Source organism: Dromiciops gliroides, chromosome 2 (genome assembly GCF_019393635.1).
Source record: "Dromiciops gliroides isolate mDroGli1 chromosome 2, mDroGli1.pri, whole genome shotgun sequence".
Classification (NCBI taxonomy): domain Eukaryota; kingdom Metazoa; phylum Chordata; class Mammalia; order Microbiotheria; family Microbiotheriidae; genus Dromiciops; species Dromiciops gliroides.
The window spans coordinates 201,527,070-201,543,417 of record NC_057862.1 but is presented as its reverse complement, the minus strand read 5'-3'; the positions used below and the strand labels follow the sequence as shown (position 1 = coordinate 201,543,417).

Sequence of the window (16,348 nt, the reverse complement as noted above, 5' to 3'; positions counted from 1 at the left end):
CTTAGCTATCTACCACACCACTTGGTTTCCTCCAAGTTGAAACAGTTTTACAAAGTAAACAGGAAGAGCTTAATTATTCTTTTTAGCTAAAATTGGTCATAAAATTAGGACTCTGCTTATTTTACTTTGCATCAGTTCATGTAAGTCTTCCTAAGCTATCTCTCATTTTCTCATTTTTCATTTGCCTCAATAGTATTACATTCATATCCCCCAGTTTGTTTAGTTATTTCTCATTCAGTCTAATTGTTTTCCTTTTTGATGCTACCATAAAAGTTGCAACTCTGAATATTTTGGTATATATGGGAATGTTCTCTGTCTTCATTCTCCTTGGGATATATACTCAGTAGTGGAATTGGTGGTTAAGGGGCATGAACATTTTAGTGTTCTATCTTGTATAATTTTAGAAAATTGAGAGTTTATTACTTGCATGGTATTCTTTGTATCCACCACAATGTCTAGCAATTCTTTGAACATTTTGGTGCTCAATAAACGAGATGAACAATTGAAATGTGATAGATCATTAGAGCTGAAAGGAGCCTCACAGATCATCTAGACCAGGCAGGAGCTTTTAAACTGGAGTCCATGAACCTGTTTTGTTAATATTTTGATAAGTGTATTTCGATGTAATTGAATTTCTTTTCATAATATTTTGTATTTTATGTACTTAAAAATGTTGGTATGAGAAGGGGTCTTTTCATAAACTTTACAAGACTGCCAGAATCTTGGTCCATTGCACAAAAGAGGTTAAGAACCCTTGTTTTGTGACTGCCCCATGAATCCTGTCTCCAGTATCCTGTACATATAATCATCCTGTATCTTGAAAATTTTCAGTACAAGAACTCCTCTTAGAGTGTCTACCTATCCCATTTTGGGACATTCTGCTTGTCAAATTTTAACACAAGTCATAAAACCGCATCTTGATATAAATTAATTTTCCATATTGCTTGTCAAAAGACACCATGTTCTTTTGTCTGCTTTAAAGACTCCACTAATAGCTCTCTGGGATATTGGCACTGATGCTTAAATAGAAGTTGGAATATATTTGCACATTTTTTTCTTTTCTTGTGGTAAGACTGGGGTAAGATTAGATTGATTAGGTACAGAGTTTAAATGGGAAAAGTTAATGTTTGCTAAATAGTACTGATATTTCAGTCCAGTTCAATTCACAAGTGTTTCTTAACCATTTACTATATGTTCTGAATTAAGGAATTTCTTAAATGCAATGATAAAACCAATGGATCTGTGATAAATAAAATGTTTGTGGGAGATTTTTTTATTTTTGGAGTGTGATCCTCAGGTACTCTTTGCTACTCCCATCCAGTGCAACACCTCACCTGCCAGCCCCTCTCCTTTTCCATCCTAGTCAGCTGTACCTGCAAACTGTTCTCTCCCCAGCCTCAACCCTTACCTGTGCAAATAAGCTTATATCTTTTAAGCTTTGCTAAGACAAAGTCAGTCCCTGATGAGAAAACATGAATAATTGTCAGAGTTAAAGTAAAACTAGAAGCTTCTGAAATTTCTATTTGTCCTTTGGAGCCTACCTTCTTAAACTGTGGGTTGCAACCCCATATAGGGTCACATAACAGTGTGGGGGTTGCAAAAAAATTGGCAACAACAAAAGGTTATATATGCCTTTTTTTATATATATACCTATATACCTGGGATCAGGTAAGAATTTCTCAGGCAAAAAGGGGTTGCAAGTGGAAAAAGTTTAAGAAGCCCTGCTCTAAAGCAGGTATATAGGTATATAAAATAAGTATACAAATCAAACATTTACTACCAAATTTTTCACAACTCCCACATTCAGTTATGTGACCCTTGTGACTGAAATAATTGATGGAATCTCAATGTTCTCTCAGGGACAGTCTGAACAGGGTGTCTGTCATGAGAGAGGAGCTTTGGTCTATTAAATCAGTGCCTAACTTAAAGGCTCCTTAGTAAATAGTTAATGATTGTATGTAAATAGCAGAAAAATATAGCACATTTTACATTAGCAGTAGCATTTTCTTTCATAGGGAAACTTGTGTGTTTAATATCACTTATGCAATCTTCACATCCATTTTGTAAAGGTGAACTGTAAAAAATTAATCCCAAATTTGATTTTTTTTTCCCCCAGAAACTAGATAAGAAACTTCGAGAAAATCTAAGAGATGCAAGAAACAGCCTTTTTACAGGTGACACACTTGGGGCTGGACAGTTCAGGTATTGTATTTGTTTTTACTTTGCCTGAAAAATAAGATTATTACTACTTTTACTCTCATTTGAGGATAATTTTTCATTTTCTGATTTAAAGCCAGAGTATAGTGCTTTTAAATGTAGAATTGGTATCAGGGGTTTTTTAAGATATGAAATCCAAAGCTTTGATAAAATATTTTAAAGAATATAGTTTTTATTCTATCCAAATGAAATTTGAAAAGGTGGAGAGAAAGTGTATGTTAATGTTCATGGAGCAAACTGAAGAGTTTCTAAATCACCACATTTTTCATGTTTGTACAAATACTGCTTAGACACTTTATAAGTTTTTCAGTATGGAAAGAGCAAATTCATAGACTTTAAATGAATCTTGAGATGTGGGAATGTAGTCTTATTAAATATTTGCCTTTCTTTGGTAGAAAATTCATTTGCATCTATTAACTTTAGGAAGAAAGCCTAGTTCTAGTAGTATGTCTTTGAAGGTTAGAAGTATTTCTTTATAGTGGTCCTTTTAATTCACTTGATGATGAAAAAAATCAATAGAAAGTGTGTAATGCCATTATCTGATTCTTCTTTAGTAGATTTTCATTTGTTGAAGCAAAGATCCAATATACACGAGATTGTGTAATCAGATGTATCCATTATTTAAACAAAAAGTTGTCCCTATTAAGATGCTTTTGAATTATGGATTAGTTGTATTTCAAGCACAAAAGCATTGATTAATCATAAGACGGAGAGTTAAATTATTATACAGTAAATTTGATTATAAACTTCAGTAATAGAGGGAGCATTGGGATAAAGGTTTTAAAAAATAAAAAAGTAGTTAATTTACTTGAGTTGACTGACAATTATAAACAGAGACAGAGATAGCTTTGGGGCAGAATTCTCCCCCTAAACCTAGCTAGCTGTCTTAAGTAATTGCTTTGAGGAAAAAAGGATTGCTGAGAAAAATTGTCTTCTAGCATTCATTTCATCAGCTTAAACTACTTCTTGCCTTGTCCATGCCCTTTGACCCAAGTTTGGTCTTTATATAGCAAAGGAGTAGGGTGCTACTCTAATAACTTGGAGATTACAAGATCATTGTATCTTAATATTTGCAATATATTATGCCATATGTGTAATTCCTATCTTTCATAAATTATTTTTATATTTTATCTTATTTTAAATGACATGGAACATTTTGCCATTTTAGGGAATCATTTGGTGATAAAAAAGAAATGCCCCCTTATTTTATTCTTTTTTGGAGGAGTGACATGCTTGTTTAAGGTAGAATATAGGGGTAGCTAGGTGGCACAGTAGATGGAGCACTGGCTGTGGCTTCAGGAGGACCTGAGTTGAAATCCGGCCCCAGACACTTGACACTTACTAGCTGTGTGACCCTGGGCAAATCACTTGCCTCACCAAAAAATAATAATAATAATAATAATAATAATAATAAAGTAGGATATAACTGGTGTGTTTTTTTTCCCTTAGGCAAACTTTACAGTCATTTGAGCTTATTCCTGGCTCTTTAATTCCTTTAAATTGTTTCAAAATTTCATCAGTAGTTGTAAATATATTTTTTAAAACAACTACTGGAAACTGAATATCAAAAAGCAAATTCTTAAGGTTTATTTTAACGAATTATTTCAAGGATCTCTGATTTCTTATCTGTACTCAGTCTCTACATTAATGTAGATCACAACATGATTAAATAAAATGGTTTTCATGAATTACTTTGACTACTACAATCCATCCATCATCTGATGGCAATAATTCTCTCCCAACTTAGTCCTGGTCCTTAGGAGATAAATATATAAGACAAAACATCTGTAAAATAACAAATTTACTAAGTCTTTTTTTTTTTGGAGGGGGTTCAATGGGGGCTAAGTGACTTTCCCAGGGTCACACAGCTAGTAAGTGTCAAGTGTCTGAGGCCAGATTTGAACTCAGGTCCTCCTGAATCCAGGGCAGGTGCTTTATCCATAGCGCAACCTAGCTGCCCTCTAATAAGTCTTTTAAAAAAAACATTCTCATAGTTTTGCACATCTTTTAAATTTGAGACCAAGGTGAGAGCAATATTTTTTTAGTTTAATTTTGTTTAAGTATTGATATTGATAGTATGATAATGCATTTCTGAATTTTAAATCTTCCACTGAATTATCAATTATATGTCTTATTTGGCTATTTTTAAAAAGGTTTTTTAATGGAGGTAGTATTTTAATGAGAATACATTATCCTTATCCTCACAGTCATAAATATTTTATAATGGTTTGTAGTTTGCCTTTTGTAAGAGAGAAAACTAAATAAGGTAAATATCCTTTCATCATGCATAGAATTTGTCAGCAATCTAAAGCATTTCTTAACCTGATTCAGGAATTTCAAAGTATTATGGTCTTTTGATAATGACATAAAAATAATTATGTACTAAAGCAATGAGAAGTTTCTACATATTTCCATACATATCATATCAAGAATTATGAATATTTTTTATTTACAGCTTCCAAAGGCCTTTATTAGTCCTTGTTGACAGGAACATAGATTTGGCTACCCCTTTACACCATACTTGGACATACCAAGCCTTGGTGCATGATGTTCTGGTAAGAGACTAAATAAATACATCACTTAGTCCTGAAATGTAATAGTATTAATGGCCCTTCATTACACCATTACTAATATATAGAATGTATGAGTTAATTATTAATAAACACATAGACAAATATCCCTGTGCTGAAGAGTTATAAGAAAAGATTTGTTCCAATATTCATAGTAATTACTAGTAAGTCAAATAAGACCTTGTTATTTTGAATAAATTAAGTTCAGTTTGGATTGTAGAACATTTTCAAATAAGTGAAATTCCATTAAAGTATAAACTGTGACTGGAACTAATTATTAGGAATTGTTAAGTAGGGGTCCAACCAGACCTCTTTACAATGCTTTTATTAGGTTAACTATGCTCCCTAGAATATATAATTACAGTACAATCTCAGATGAATATGCCATAGATAGGAAAAGGGGTATTCTGGTTAAAATAATTTCCTGACTGTTGGGGAATTAATTCATGTATACAATCAAAACTCTGCAGGCAACTCTGCTTAGGATATAGAAATATATAATTCTGAGATTCTCTTTTATGTATCTACAGTTGTATTGGTGGATCTCTTAAGTTTATTCACTTTTAGAAATGTGCTTCGTTTTAATAACCATACTATCAATTTTTAACATCAACATACTAAAAGGAAATTCACATTCAAAGTGAAATTTTTTTCTGAAGATTTTAGCTTGACAAGAATAAACTCATAGGGAAAATAACTTTCCTTAAAATTTCACAGAGCCAATGTGCTTTAGAAATCCTGGGGAAATGGTAGATGCTTCAAAAACAAAGTTTTATTACAAATGGAGAAAGGTAGTAGAAGTTTTAAAAAGCAGCAAGGCAAATGGAGAGTATCTCCTTCAGTGTTTCCTTTATTTCCTCCATATGAATATTTGCTCTACAGGCGCAGATCATAACCCAGCTAAGTCTCATCATTCTGTTTGATTCTCATCTGTGTCTTTGCATGAATCTTTCACAGATGAACCTGCCCAGTGAGCTGGAGGCCTTCTGCTTCTTGTAATGTTTTATGGATGTCAAATACTCAAGCTATTATCTCATCTACCTCCCTTTTAAAAATATTTTTTGGTATTTTTTTTAAACGTTACTGTCACTTCCCAATGACATTTCCCAGCTCCTGAAAAGAGCCCTCTCTCATATTAAATAAACGTATTCAGGCAAAACAAACCATTTCATTGTTCATATCTGAAAATGTTTACCTCATCCTACAGCCCTTCTTTGCTAGTAAATGGCATGTTTCACTATTGAGTCCTCTGAAGTCTCAAATGGTCACTGTATTGATCAGAGTTCAGAAGTTTTTCAGTGTTGTTTCTGTTGTATTCCCATAGTCATCATGTAAATTGTTCTTGGTTCTACTTACTTCACTCTGCATCAGGTTTCCTTGAATTCTTCATATTAGTCATTCCATCTGGCACAATAATATTCCGTTACATTCATATACCACAATTTATTTTGCTATTACACAATTAAAGGGTACTTACTTTCTTTTCAGTTCTTGGCTATATATATACTTTTTTTTAAAAAGTGCTGCTCTATTTGAGTATAAATGGGATCTATTCTTCTGTCTTCTATTGCTTTCTGGACTGCTTACAGTCTTGATTCTTCTGAGATCATAAAGTTCCATGATTCATAGCCATATAGCATCACCAGTAGAGTATTGGTGTTAAAAAGGTGAGCTTTTGTGGTAGGGAGCAGTTTTGGGTCTTTGAAATGTAGTTTAGTCTATTTCTGTGTATGGTGAGTATTTTCTTCTTTAAGGGAGTTGGGAGGCACTAACCATAGAGAGTAGTAGCTGCTTTAGTGGAATTTTTATCTTCCTGATGGGGGTGCTCCTTAAAACAGTGCATATTGTAACTATCCATGTCCTTTCATAAATCTTCCACACAGGGTCCACCCAGTATTCTGGGCCCCTTCCTTTCAGTCTCTTAATATTGTATAAATACCAGTAAAATGTAAAGTCTTTCCATTTATTCTTTCTCTCAAAATAAAACATTTCCTTATGGTCATCTTAGTGGTGTCAAGTTCTGCAGCTAAGTGGTGTAAAGAAAAGACCTGCCTGGTGTCCTGAGTATAGGGCCAGACTAAGTCCCTCTTTCAAGGGACTCTATGTCTTACAGGTTCCTTACCACAGGGTTCTAGGGCCTCTCCCTGTTATATGTTCCACCTGGGGACTTTCCCACCTGTTGTTGGGTTCCCACTACAGATTTCTGGGATTACTTGAGCTGGATTTTACCTAGGAACTTTCTTCTGCAATGTGTCTAGGACAACCAGGCCTCACTGGACCCTGCCTGGAACACTCTGAGGATATTCCCTCTGCTAGACTTTGGTTACATAGACTCTTTTGGGATTGGGCTAGCCTTAGACTCTGTTTCATAGAATTCTCTGTACTGCACCATTCTGGATCACCCAGAGGCTGCTTCCTCCTGATCTGAATTTGTGCAACCAGCCATGGGTTTGGGGAAGGGAGTAGGCTGGGATTGCCATGCTGGATCCATTCAGAATGACCTGCAGCCAAAGACCTCGGAGACAGCTCCAAGGTCCAGAATTAGCTGTTTTTGGGTCCTGCTGAGCTGAGACATAAAGTGTTGGGAATCCCTTAACGACTCCTGAGTTGTTTGTTGACCCTTTTCCTATTGCACTTTTGACTTGCCTTGATGATGGAGATCAGCTTGTTTTTCCAAGGATTGCTGCAGGATGACCGGGATTCCTCTGTGGAGTCCTTGTGTTTGGGTAGTAGGATCTAGAAATTATTCTTTTTCTATGGCCTAGTGGCACGTCTCTAAGCCCTGATAGAATGGTTTTGGTTCTCTCTCTGCCTCTGTAATGTTAGCACCCTTTCTTTTTTTATCTCTGATGATACTGTTCTGCTCCTCCTTACATAATTCTTCATTGGCAGTGTGTTGCAGTATCAGGAAACAGTTGGTTACAAATGTAGTATTCTTTTCAGAATTAGCCATAATCAGATCATCAGCCAGACAAATATTGGTGTTTTAAAAAAGATGGACTTGAAACCACTTGGAAACATTGACATCTCAAGGTAGTTTTCTATATGTAATCTAGCATCCTGTCTTATTTGTAGTATTTGGGGGCTTAGTGCAGTTAATGCAGTGTCATCTGCAAATATCTGGACACCTTTACCATCTATAGAGACTCTTTGATTTTTACTGTGCAAGCTGTTGTCCATTGTAGTTGCAAACACCTTATTAATTATATAAGTAGTTTACTCAACTGATATTGATAGTTTAAAGTTATATTGTTTGAATATCAAGAAATCTAGTATCATCTATATATGTGTTTGAGAAACAACTTGTTCAGGGGGAAACCCTTTGAGCTCTCATTTTGCTCTGCCAATTCAAATTCTTGGTTATGGTCAATAATTGGCATGGAAGAGTATTGTATTTTCTATGCCTTCAATCATTTTTGTAAATGAAGGTGTTTTCTTTTATGAAAAATTATCTGAATGTTCCCTTCTCATTTTCATCAAGACAGTCTTTGATATGTATCTTATTGAATTTAGGAAGACATATCAATAGTTGCTTTTGGTTTTTGGTTGATTGAATTCCATTCAGTATCCTGTTTTCAGCTATCTGAAAATTGATCTTCAGTGTTTTCAAAATTGTCACCTCCTACAAAGATTTGTCTGGTGTGGACTTGGTCTTATTTTATCTTCTTAAGAAGCATTTCCAAATTAGAATGTTAGAGTCAAATATGATAATTTATATATGTTGCCAATAATGAAAATGCATCATTTGCAAAACACTAGCACGTCTATTCAGTTTTGTATCTTTGAATTGTCTTCCTGTTTCATTTGTGAATTGTCTTGGGGGTCGCCTGGCTTAGTTGGGTCTTACACTAAACTTTCTACAGACTTATTTTTCCTTAATTCCTTTTTGTTCTTTTGTAAGGTAATGCAGCTCATTGTTTTCCAACATTCTCCTTTGTGACTTTTTTTCCCTAAAAATATGAGCTGCTTTTTTTTTGAAAGTATATACAGTATTAAATTCAACACCACAGTAATAAAATTGCTATTAGTACTGTCTTAACTTTCTTTCTTGTTTTTAAAAAAGGTTTGGTTGACACTTTAATTTCTCTCTCTCTTTTTTTTTTTTTTTTTTTGCAAGGCAGTGGGGTTTAAGTGACTTGCCCAGGGTCACACAACTAGCAAGTGTCAAGTGTCTGAGACCGGATTTGAACTCAGGTACTCCTGAATCCAGGGCTGGTGCTTTATCCACTGTGCCACCTAGCTGCTCCCAATTTCTCTTTTTGGTCGGTCTGTTGCTACTCACTAAGATGTTCCTTTATAACGATTATATTCAGACAAAACAAAACAACATGTCTGAAAAGAGATCTCATTTTGCATCTCTAGTGCATGAACTGAAAGATGGCATCACCATCGGTCTTCAGAAATTATTTATTATTGGCCCTGCCCTGATCAGAGTTCTGAAGTATATCAGAGTTGTTTTTATTTAGGTTCTCATGATCATCTTGTAAATTGTTCTGGTTATGTTTGTTTCACTCTGCATAAGTTCATACAAATCTCCCTAGGTTTCACTCATTCATTTGTTACATTCACATACCACAATTTGCCTACTAGTCTCTTATTAATGAGTATGGGTTTTCAGTTCTTTGCTACAACAAAAAGTGCTGCTATAAATATATATTTTTTTAATATATGGATCCTTTCCTTCTGTCTTTGGCCTCTTTGGATTATATATCTAGTAATGGTATTAGTGGTCAGAGCTTATATACAACTTAGTGATATTTTGTATAATATTCCAAATTGCTTTCCAAAATGGTTGTACTATTTCACAGTTCCACTAACAGTTTATGGTGTACCTGTTTTTCTCTGGTCCTTCAGATGATTGACATTTTCTTCTTTTGCAAATTATTTAATATTCTAAACCAGTGTTGCTTTTGATTACCATATCTTTCCATTTGACAAAGATGTAAGTGGTTGATGGCAGTTTTGAGTTGCAATATGCCTCCTTGTTGCAACTATTTTTACATCAGTAATTTACATAGGAATTGTGCTCAGAGTGGAAGTTGAGTTAGACTGAAAGATTTCTAAAGATTTTTGCATTATATGATGGTGATGTAGCTTATACTACTTTCTATTTATTTCTTTTTATTTTATTTTAATTTTTTGTGGGGGGGGTGGGCAGTGAGGGTTAAGTGACTTGCCCAGGGTCACACAGCTAGGAACTGTTAAGTGTCTGAGGGCGAATTTGAACTCAGGTCCTCCTGAATCCAGGGCCGGTGCTTTATCCACTGGGCTACCTGGCTGCCCCCCCCCCCCATTTATTTCTGATTCGATTATTGAAACATAGCATTATGAATTTTTCAAGCAGCATACTTAGGTCCAAATATAATAAAAATTTATTAAAAATCCAAATGGTTTTTGGAATATTCACCTCATTGGATGATTTACACCTCTTTGCTTCAGTTGCTAAAACTAATCAAAGTCAGGTATGGAAATCATTCATAGGACTGCACAGATAATCTTAAGTGTTTAAGTATTTGAGCGATGGATGTGACAAATGGGTATTTGGGATAATTGGAGTTATTAGACTTGCTCAAAATAGAATAATTCTGATAAAGTTTTGTGTAAGAGAATTCTTGACCAGAATTATAAGGACAGCTTTATGAAGATGCATAGAACATTATTAAGACATGAAAGATTACTCAGACAAGAGAAAAAGAAATTGTTGGTGATTAGAGGTCTTAGAACTAGGCACAATAAAATATGAAAACATTCAGGACAGGGTAATGCAGTTGGTAGAAGGACTCAAAGCCTCCAATTAGTTGTTCTAATGTGAATGGTGGAACGAGGGTGGTTTAGAGCTGGAAGGGATGTTAGAAACTATTGAGTCTAGCCCCCTCATTTTATGGGCTTAGAGAAATTACTTGACCCACTGCTGGGTCACATCTTAGGAAGTATCTGAGGCACTAATGTATATCAAGCCCACTGGAAAAACAAACGCACGCGCGTGCGTGCATGTGTATGTATGTGTGTGTGTATGTGTGTGTATTTTACAGTTTCTTCAAAAGATGAGTAGATCAGCTTCTCCAGGAACTTGGGGTATAGAGTGTGGTTGTTCATATTATGCATCTAGTTCTGCTTTAGATTTTTATCAGTTCATATAAGTCTTCTCCTGTTTACTTGAATTCATCACATTTTTACAGTAAATTTTTATGGGATTTCCATTACATCTATATACCATAGTTTGTTCAAATGTCTCTTATCAGCAATCATCTACTTGTTTTCAGTGTTTTGTTGCCCCTCAAAAGCCTTGCTATGAATATTCGTGTATATGGGGTTATTTTTTCTCAGTTTTGACCAAGGTGGTGTATGTGCCCAGTAACAGTGTCTCTGGATAAAAAAGAATGCAGTCTAGTTACTCTTCTCACATCATTCCACATTTTTTCCCTAATGGTGGGTCTAAATTCATAGTTCCACCAGCGGTGCATTAAGTGTATCTGTCTTTGCCCATCTCCTAGCATTGGTGAAACCTCCAGGTGTTTAATTTTCATTTCTCTTTATAAGATAAACATATTTCAATTGCATGGGGATCTCACCTGATTTAATCTTCATTAAAAGCTTATGGGCTATGAGGGCAGCTAGGCGGCGCAGTGGATAAAGCACGGGCCCTGGATTCAGGAGGACCTGAGTTCAAGTTGGGCCTCAGACACTTGACACTTGGCAAGTCACTTGACCCTCATTGCCCTGCCCCCTCCCTCCAAAAAAAATGCTTATGGGCTATAAGAAAGCTAGCATTAGAAAAACAGACTGTTCATCAGAAATATTCCTAATATTTAATGTGATAAAATTGTGCTGTCATGTTGAGAATTAAAGAGTGTGTTGAAATCCTGTCAATTCAGTGCCAAATTGTGCAATTATTTTGCATTATAGAAAACAGAGGACATGTTGCTGCTAAAAGTTTTTTAAAGATCTAGAAAGTTGTGACTGTTTAAATCATTAAATGCAATTATTTTGTTCTATGTCAAGTAATTTACATATACCTATAGAAATAAACAGTTAATCTTGAACTCTTATTATACATGCCATCCTCCTTTCTATTACTGTTTAGGCCATCTTTACAGCAGGATGTAAATCATACTATAATATTAGGGTTGTATGTGAATGTGAAGTTGGTACCATGGAAGTAATCTCAAATAAATAGGATAATAATAATTTGCATTGATTTAATCATGAGCTGTTTTATTATTTGGTTTTGGATATGTGCCAAATAATAACTGATATAAAAATTTCACAGAATATAAGCATAGTAGTTTTATTGGTTTCCTAAAGTATAATTTTTTAAAATTACTTTCCACTCTTTAAAAAAAAATAACTATTATAGGTATTGCATATTTTATACCTTTTACTTCCACTAGATGGAGTAGATGTTCTACATAGAAACCATCCCTTCCAGCTCTAAATCTACAATCCTTTGCTAAGTCTTGTCCTCATTGATGGAGTGTGGTTATAGAATTAATGGCTTAGTTTCTGGAATAAGTGAGCTCTTCAAAAAAGTTTTTTTGCTTCGAAGCATAAGAAAAATAATGTATCAGTTAGAGTATTAACTATAGGAATAGAGAAAAAAGTTTATATCTGAAAAGCACACATAGAAAAATGTGGGATTTGGTAATAGATGGAATGTAGGTACCAAAGGAGGGTGAAGCATTGAAAAGATGAGTAAGTATATGACCTGAAAGTGATGGGAAAAGAGGTCAAGTGGATTGAAGGGGGAAGTTAAAACTCTCTCTAGGGAAGGGCACAATCCCGTTCCATTTTTTTTTTTTCAAACTTTGCACAGCAATATTTCTTATTGTAATCTTTTTGCCCTAATCATCTCAGTGAGTTTGTTAGTATTTAGCATCTTATTTTTCCAGTATTTCTTGAATTGAAAATGCTTTCATATACATTATTTCAGTTGTACTTCATGACAGCTCTTTAAAGTATATTAAAGAGGAATTAAACCATTAGTTTGTCACTATATTTGTAAGCAGATTTTGTTTAGAAAGTCTGCTTAATATAGCTAGGCTTTGCATATTATGATTCATTTAGAGAAAAGGGTATTTTAAATTTTAAAATGCTAAGAAAAATTTTTTTTTAAAGCATGATCTAATAAAGATAGTGAAAAACTTGGAATTCAGGTTTTATTCAGTGGATTATAAGTTCTCTTCCTAGTTCTGTAGAGTATCCTTTTTAAAAGTAATTTAATCGGGGGGCAGCTAGATGGCACAGTGGATAGAGCACTGGCCCTGGAGTCAGGAGTACCTGAGTTCAAATCCAGCCTCAGACACTTAACACTTACTAGCTGTGTGACCCTGGGCAAGTTACTTAACCTCAATTGCCTCACAAACAACAAAAAAAGTAATTTAATTGGGGACAGCTAGGTGGCGCAGTGGATAAAGCACTGGCCTTGGATTTAGGAGGACCTGAGTTCAAATCCAGCCTCAGACACTTGACACTTAACTAGCTGTGTGACCCTGAGCAAGTCACTTAACCCTCATTGCCCTGCAAAAATTAAAAACAAAAAACAAAAGTAATTTAATCAGGGGCAACTAGATAGCACAGTAGATAAAGCACGGGCCCTGGATTCAGGAGGACCTGAGTTCAAATCGGCCTCAGATGTTTGACACTTACTAGCTGTGTGACCCTGGGCAAGTCACTTGACCCTCGTTGCCCTGCAAAAAAACAAACAAAAAAAAGTAATTTAATCATACTTTCTCTTACTTGATAAGACAAGTTCTAAGGAACTAAAGTAGTAGTTACTCAAGCTTTTCAGGCAAGTGTATCCTCTCTGTATTACCAAAGTACCGATTCCTCATTCTTTTGGTGTGTTGGGTAGGAAGGAGTGCAAGTGACTATACCCTTTTCTGTCAAGCAGAGGAAATGGAGAGCCAAATGACAGGAAAATTTCATCTTCCACAGTTGCCAAAATAATTTCTGTGATCCAAATTGAACCATATTGTTCCCCCTGCTTAGAAACTTTCAGTGGATTCCTTTTGCCTGTAGATACACAACATAAACTCTCAGCTTGACATTTAATGCCATGCACAGCTTACTTTCTTCCTAGCTTTATAATAATTATATATATTTTCAAATTTTTTAAAATGAGAAAAAAATAAATCAAAGTGATTGGCTCCATAAAGTTCTCTAATAAGAAACAACTTCAAATTGTGCATGTAAGCATTTTTTAAAAAATAATATTCATAATCATTCTTCCTGTAGTTTAGTGTTTTAATAACATTTATGGCATTTATATCAGACCAAATGCTATGTCCCAGTATTTTGTTTAAAGGCATAAAAATAAAAAGATATTTTAAGATATTGTTTGCTGTGATAATTGCTGTTATTTTTTAATTTTTTTAAATCATAAAAGTATTTTATTATTTTCTAGTTACATGTAAAAATAGTTTTCAACATTTGTTTTTATAAGATTTCTAAGTTCCAAATTTTTCTCACTCCTTCCCTTCCCACTCCCTGTCTCCAAGACAGAAAGGATCCTGATATGTACAATCACAGATGACTACTTTTTAAATAGATATGTATGTGTGTATATGCATACATACATACATACATCAAAGTTTCTAAAATTTCCAGTTGGTTAAGGAAAAAACCTGGGGTGCATAGCATCCAACCTAACTTATATAATAGTACAAAGTGATAAGGGGAGATTCCAGTGGATGGGCCTTCCAGATAGATGCCAACACTCTTTTGGAATTTGCTTACATTTAATTAATGGCATTCAGCGTAATCATGAATTTGTTAGGCAAAAGTGCAGATGCAATGAGAATATCTGCCTAGAGTACAGAGACTCTCCATTCAAACTGTTAGCCTTCGGTTTGCCTTTTTTACATGGATTCATGCCCTTGTCTTCAATATTACATATAGCATACACACATATGTGTGTACATCTATCTATATCTTTTATCAGTCTTTGAGACAAGGAGCATAACTTAATCTGATATCCCCAAAGTACATTTGGCCTGCGAAAAGGAAATCTCTCATTGTTGTTCTTCACAAGCTAAAATTTCTTCTGCTTATATGATTTGCTCATGTGAAGGTCAATGACATATATGTTTTCTGGTGTACATGTTACATTCCAGATGGATTCTCTCATCACTTTTTTTTTTTTTTTTGGTGTGGCAGTGAGGGTTAAGTGACTTGCCCAGGGTCACACAGCTAGTAAGTGTCAAGTGTCTGAGGCTAGACTTGAACTCAGGTCCTCCTGAATCCAGGGCTGGTGCTTTATCCACTGCGCCACCTAGCTGCCTTTCTCTCATCACTTTTAATTCTACATAAATAATTTACATTCAACAAGGTGAGAACCATTCTTTCTTCAAAGTCACTACTGCAGACAGCTAAAGACCGCTTAAGCAAAGGCTTAATGGAACAGAAACTTTTATGATTTGAGTTTTTGAAGGAGGCTAGGGATACTGTGAGGTGTCATTGAGGTTGTACATAAATGTCCCTTCCAGACATGGGGGTAGCCTTTGCAAAGTCACAGAGATGGGGGAGGGGGGGTGTTGGAATGTTGTATAAGGAAAAATAAGGCAAATTCCTTCAGTCTTTAGAGTATATGAAGTGAATGAATGAATTCTCTTGCAAAGGCATTTTGGAGTCAGACTGTGAAGGGCTTTGATTGCCAAATGGATTGTATTTGATCCTAGAAGTAAGAAGGAGCCACTAGAGTTTTCTATAAGGAATGTATTGGGGCTTGAGTACATACATATTTTGAAAGCCTTAACTTTTAGCATAAAAAGGATGTGTGACAGTTATATAAATTGTACTTTTACATCTTGTCTTCAGAATTCTGAAGCCAGGGGAATGTGTGGGTTAGGTGAATAGAATTTCAACTTAACCACCAATCTTTTTGTCATGTCTATGTAGCTAATAATATGGTTACCACAAATAATGAACTGATCTAAAAAGGATTTCATTTCTGTTCAGGGTCTTTTCAGTGATTAAAAAAGGTTTAAAAAATTAGCACCTTTCTATTTCATGTGATTGTCATTTATCATGTCATGCCTATCTCGAGGAAAATTTTTTGTTTAAATGATCTTTTAGATGGTACAGAGTTAATGGAAGTTCAAGGAATCTATCAACTTTGACACCTTTTGGGGGAATTCCTGCTACTGAAATATTAGGCATCTTTAATGTTAAAACTGTTTTTTTACTCTTTTTTTCCTTCTTTATCAAGAGTATTGGGGGGGGTGAGGTAATTGGGGTTAAGTGACTTGACCAGGGTCACACAGCTAGTAAGTATCAAGTGTCTGAGTCCGGATTTGAACTCAAGTCTTCCTGAATCCAGGGCCGGTGCTTTATCCACTGCACCACCTAGCTGCCCCAAGAGTATTTTTTTTTTTAATACATTTTCAGAGAGATGGGAAGTAGTTGGGAAGTTCATTTTCATTTTAAATACATTTTCAGAGTAGATGGGAAGTTCAGGCCTGACTCTCACTCCCCTGTTCAGTCAAATCTAATGCCTCTGCCTCTCCCCCCTTACACCCCCCTCTTTCTCTTTTGGTGAGGCAGTTGGAGTTAAGTGACTTGCC

The 16,348-nt window shown here is 35.0% G+C and overlaps 1 protein-coding gene across 2 annotated transcripts in view; it reads left to right on the top strand.

Moving 5' to 3' along the window:
* SCFD1 (sec1 family domain containing 1) overlaps nucleotides 1–16,348 on the top strand; it is a 118,596-nt gene that overhangs the window by 25,195 nt on the left and 77,053 nt on the right. For both annotated transcript variants that reach the window (XM_043984996.1, XM_043984997.1), the window contains 2 exons: nucleotides 2,117–2,202; nucleotides 4,673–4,772. In XM_043984996.1, the coding sequence (XP_043840931.1) occupies nucleotides 2,117–2,202; nucleotides 4,673–4,772 (186 nt within the window). The remainder of the gene's footprint in view (nucleotides 1–2,116; nucleotides 2,203–4,672; nucleotides 4,773–16,348) is intronic.